Genomic DNA, 5863 nt, shown 5'->3' with positions numbered 1-5863 from the left:
CGAGAAGACGTAACCTATTAGGTTCTCTCCATACAAATGGGTCATGCGGGGGTTGACGCTCTTCATGAGGTAGAGCTCTCCTTAAAAAGATATTGTTTCGAGAATCTGTGTCTAACACGTGAGTACGATGATGTTCAAATCTCTCCATTTGCTGCCAATGATCTCTCATCATTTGATTCCTTCTTATTTGTCGATTTCAGTGACTACGTTCACATCTTGCTCTAGTCTATGCTACTGAAGATACAGACATGCAAGGGGTATTCCTATTACAAGCCATGCCCTGTGCATGGGTATGGTAGGCACGCATATCATTACAAAAATTCATAGATAGCATAAAGACAAACATACACAAGAAAATAAAATACACTCATCAATCATTCATAAGCAAGATTTGTGAATACATAAGTTCTAGGTTACAAACAAATGAGGATATTTAGTCTTCATCGAATCCTCTCTTTCCCAAGTTTCCTCTTGAAAGCTGGATTGTTCCAAAGAACCTTTGCTAACGACACGTTTTGGTTTCTTAGATCTTGTTCTTTGTTATCCACGATCTACATAGGCCATTCTTAATAAGACAAATTCGGCTGTAATCGTATGCTACCGGTGTCCATCACTACAGGTTGTCTTTCACCAAAGCTCTTCTTTAAGGACTGACGTGGTCTCAAATGTGCTTCCAAGTGTAGAAGTGTCAAGTTGTATGAAGGATAAGTCTAGGATCGTATTCCACAGGGACAAAGGATTATCAAAGCATTTGTGAAATTTTGTTATGAAAAAAAAAAGTGTTGACTATGAGAGATGAAAAATAAAATGAAATGCAATATGAGGGATCTTCAAGATGATTTAAGAAAAAGTATGAATTTAATTTTTGCAAGTAAAAATTAAGTCAGAGCTGGAATTGTTGTTTCTAATCAAAAAGGCAAATTAATAAACACTTGGGTTGGGGATGAGACTCTCTTTGTTTCGGTGACTAGAAAATTTCCTCAATTAACAAACCGGTCAAGACATTGATAAACTGAAGATAAAAAATTATGCTCAAGTTTTGCAATATTTCCCTAAGGGATTCACAACCTTACTAACCAAACACTCATTCACAATCAACTGAGAGAAGCCTTGCTAATTTTCAAGCTTTTGTTGTACCTTACGTCAACAACAAATCAAGAGTAAGAGCCACAATCTATTTTCAATTCAAATCTGACTAGCAACAAGTGAAACCAAGATATATGAAAGACATTATGCACTCCTTACATTTTAGTTGGTAGATCCAAACGATATGAGACTGTACTAACTCTTTCCATAACTTCAAATGGTCCTACGTACCTAGGACTCAGTTTCCCTTTCTTTCCGATCCGTATGACTCCTTTCATGGGCAATACCTTGACGTACACCCAGTCTCCCACATTAAAGTCTAAGTTTCTTCTTCACTCGTCGACATAACTCTTTTGACAAATTTGAGCTGCTTTCATCCTTTCCCAAATCAATTCTACTTACTTTCGTACATCCTGCAAGTATTATGGTGCAAGCATTTTCCCTTCACCTACTTCATCCCAGTATAGCGAAGATTTGCACTTTCTCCCGTACAATACTTCGTAAGGTGCCATCTGTATTGTAGCCTGAAAGCTATTATTGTAATCAAATTCTATCAATGGAAAATGGCTTTCCCAGTCACCACTCTGATCCATTATGCAAGCACATAGCATATCTTCCAGGGTCTAGATAGTTCATTCTATCTATCCATCTGTCTTCGGATGAAAGGCATTACTAAACTTCATATTTGTGCCCAACATTTTCTAGTAAACCGTGGGTCTCTATCATATACTATAGACTTAGATTAGGCACTCCATGAAGTCTAACTATTTTCTTAACATAGACTCACGAGAGCTTGTCCAATGAATCTATATTAGCAATTGGTAGGTAATGCGCACTTTTGGTCAACCGGTCAACTATAACCCGAATTGAATTCTTTCTTGATGATGCCATTGGCAAACCTACCACAAAATCCATAGATACATCTTCCCACTTCCATTCTGGGACTGATAACGGTTGTAAGTCACCTGCTGGCCTCTATTGCTTGGCCTTTACCAATTGGCAAATTGAACATTTTGCAACAAAATCAGCCACATCCCTTTTTATTCCATCCCACCAAAATTGTCCTTCCAAGTCTCGGTAAATTTTGGTGTTGCTAGGATGAGCAGTATATGGTGTACAATGGGCTTCCTTCAGAATCCTTCCTTTTAATTCAAGGTCATTAGGAATCACTTTCCTCTCCTTATAACATAACGTCCCATCCTTACCAATCGGAAAGTGTTGCTGTCCTTCGAACTTCAGAATCTTCTGTCGAAACTTTTCCACTTTATCATCCTTATTCTGCTTTTCGATGATGTCCTCATCAGTTAATGGCATGATCTCCTGTACCATTGTTAACCTGACATCTCTTAGCGGCTTCCCTATTAGTAGTTCCCTCATTTTCGCCAGAAGTGGCTGCATATCGACCTAGGCCTTGCGACTAAAGGCATCTGGTACCACATTAGCCTTTCCAGGATAATACTTGATCTCGCACTAGTAGTCACTAATCATTTCAACCCATCTCCTCTATCTCATGTTCAGGTTCTTCTGACTAAACAGATAGTTAAGACTTTTATGGTCAGTGTATACTCCACACTTTTCTCCATAAAGATAATGTCTCTGGATCGTTATGCAAAAACTACTGTAGCAAGCTCCAAGTCATGAGTAGGATAATTTCGCTCGTGATCCTTACAACGACTCACTCTTCTTGCATCAAAATGCACCCTAAACCCATCTTAAAGGCGTCACTATAAACCACATATGGCTTGTGAGGCTCAGGCAAAGCCAACACAGGTGTCGTGGTTAATCTTCTCTTGAGTTCCTGAAAACTCCTTTCACAGTCCTCACTCCATACGAACTTGGCATTCTTCTTTGTCAATACCGTTAAGGGACCTGACAGTTTAGAAAATCCTCCAACGAATCTTCTATAATATCCGACCAAACCAAGAAAACTCCGTATCTCATGGGCGTTGGTTGGTTTCTGCTATTCCATTATTGCTTCTACCTTAGCAGGGTCTATTGCCACACCTTCGCTAGAAATGACATGTCCCAAAAATTTCATCTCTCTAAGCCAAAACTCACACTTGCTGAGCTTAGCATAGAGCTGGTGCTCCTGCAAGATCTTCAATACTATCCTCAAGTGCTCTTTTTGCTCTTCATCACTTCAGGAATATATCAAGATATCCTCAATTAACTAATATAAACACGTGGGAATGGAATCTCTTGAACCCACAATCAATTTGAAAACTCACCTAAGAATGCCAAAATCAAGTCAATGGATGGAGAATCTAGACCCGTTGAGAACTCGTTTCAAGAACCTAGGTTATATTAAAATCTAGACTCGTTGAAGAACCTATCTCAAGAACCCAGATTACAAAGAGGGAACGCCACAAAGATTGTGATTTACCTTTGATAAGTTCAAAAGTTCTATCAAGAATAAGATGAGTAAAACTCAACTCACAAGGAAAATAAATTCATCAAATTTCAAAAACTTCTTAAAAGGAGCCTACAAAAAGTATTTAAAGCAAAACCTAATTAAAACCCTAGCCAAAATAAATCCTCATCTTCCAAAAATGCCCCTTGTGTGGCTACAGTACTCGCTACAGTAAAACCCTAATCCTAGTTCAATAAAATGCCCCATGTGTGAATAGTGTTGCATCTACAATGTGGCTACAGTACTTGCTATAGTAAAACCCAAACCCTAGTTCAATAAAATAATAACTTTTCCAACATGCTCTTGCATAGGCCCCCTTAAGTCCTTCCCATAATAAACACAATTATTCTAAACTGATAAAATAAGTCATTTAAATGAATCAAACAAGGTGAAAGCCTTCAAGTGCCCAAAGCCTTTAAGTCATGTTGTTGCCCTCTTCCATAGATTATCAAATGAATCAAAACTGGATCTTCATCCTTCAAGCCCATCTTGAATGTTGGGTTCTTGCTAAACTCATCCCAAGTGGATTGTATCAATTCTTGCATTGCCTCCTTGATCTTCTTGACCCTTGACCTTGTAATTGGCCTATCTGGAACTTGCAAAGGATCTTTAAAACTAGGTCCATGTTGTGCCCATCATTCCCCCTCTCCTCAAAAGGATTCGACCTCGAATCTCCACCTAGATCAAAGGGAAAAATGTTAGTAATATTGAAAATAACATAAACATGATACTTACCTGGAAGATCCACTTGATATTCATTATCATTAATTTGTTCAAGAATTTGGAATAGTCCATCCAAGCTACTCCTGCCATCAACTGGTAAAGGCATTAAATCTAAATGAGTAAATGGATTAAGTCTATAAACAATTTCAAAAGGAGAATAAGAAATAGTAGTATGCAAGGTTTTATTATTTGCACACTCTAATAAGGGCAAATGATACTCCCGCAAAGGTCCATGTAACAATTCAATGAATGGCAGATGATATTCCCACAAACGCTCATGAAACACATCTAAAGTTTTCCTTACACCAAAATGACCACTTCAATTATATGCTAACTCAATGAAAGGCAATTGATACTCCCGCAAACGTTCATGCAACACGTCTAAAATCTTCTTTACATGAAAATGATCCATCAAACCAAATCTATGCACAAGCAACTCACGCATAAGACTAGTTGGCTCACAAAGTCTATTCCCTTTAAACAAATATCAATCTAGTCTATAGAACTGACCAAACAATGCTTTCTTACGTACTCCATACACACTAGTCAAGCCATCATCATTAACATACAATTTCTTATTATATTTAAGTCTCAATAACTTTGCATCTAAAATGATGACAAGGACATACCTTCTTGCTAAAGCATCAACCACAAAATTTTTCTTACCTTGTGTGTACTTGATTGCATGAGGAAATGTCTCAATGAATTGCACCCACTTGCCATGCATTTTGTTCAACTTACCTTGTTCCTTCAAGTGCATCAATGACTCATGTTGTTCAAAGAAAGGTCGTCTAGGGATTGTCGCACCTAGCACAAAATCAATATAATGCTCTATCTCTCTAATAGGTGGCAATTCACTAAACACACCACTAAGAAACACGATCTCATATCCCTGCAACAAAGAGACAACAACACTAGGTAAAGAGACGTCAAGTTCGTTAGTATTAAGACTCGTCTTAGCAACAAAACTCACTTTTCTCTTTGTTTTTCTCTCACTTTCTTCACTCTCTATTTTCTTTCCACACTCTTTTTCTTTTTTACTCTCTTTTTCCCTTTCACTCTCTTTTTTCTTCGCTCTCTTCTTTTTTGTCACGATCTTTTCCTTCATCTTTTTTTGAACTCTCGACCTGATAATTTTTTTTCAACTCATTCTCTCTTTTTCTTCTCAGCCTGTCATCCCCTTTGGTGATGAGTCACTCCTATGAGACATCGTAATGTGCTGCACAAAAATATTGTTAGTGAAAAACCTCACACACTCCATTACATGTTTACACTCAAATAATGGCACTCCACTCGTGTTTCACTCTTAATTGACTCTTTCCCGATAATAGTCTCACACTCTCTTGCCTTTTACCTCAATAGTTTGTCCGCTCAAGTTCTTTAAGAACTAGTTGAGCTAAAATCAAGACAATACAACCTTGTATTATTTCAACCAGTAATATACATCCAAGAAACAAGGAAGGAATAAAATGACACAAGACTCAATGAATTTATATGAGGGAAAGAGTAATTATAAAACAAGATACCAACTAGAAAGATGTATTCTGCCCCTTTGATGATAAAGTTCAATCAATAAATGTATTTCCTTCTCTTTGTTGTAACTATGTAGCAACATTTGAATATGTTACATTTTCTTATCTTCTT

The 5863-nt window shown here is 37.4% G+C and overlaps 1 protein-coding gene across 1 annotated transcript; it reads right to left on the bottom strand.

Moving 5' to 3' along the window:
* Window positions 1–1508: 1508 nt before the first annotated feature.
* On the bottom strand, window positions 1509–2463 carry LOC121244219. The gene is made up of 2 exons (XM_041142240.1): window positions 2080–2463; window positions 1509–1670 (listed from the first exon to the last, which is right to left on the bottom strand). The coding sequence occupies exons 1-2, from the start codon at window positions 2461–2463 to the stop codon at window positions 1509–1511; spliced, it is 546 nt and encodes a 181-aa protein (XP_040998174.1).
* Between the last annotated feature and the right edge of the window lie 3400 nt (window positions 2464–5863).

Source organism: Juglans microcarpa x Juglans regia, chromosome 8S (assembly GCF_004785595.1).
Source record: "Juglans microcarpa x Juglans regia isolate MS1-56 chromosome 8S, Jm3101_v1.0, whole genome shotgun sequence".
NCBI lineage: Eukaryota > Viridiplantae > Streptophyta > Magnoliopsida > Fagales > Juglandaceae > Juglans > Juglans microcarpa x Juglans regia.
The sequence above is the reverse complement of the archived record's forward strand: the minus strand, read 5'-3'. Positions and strand labels throughout refer to the sequence as shown.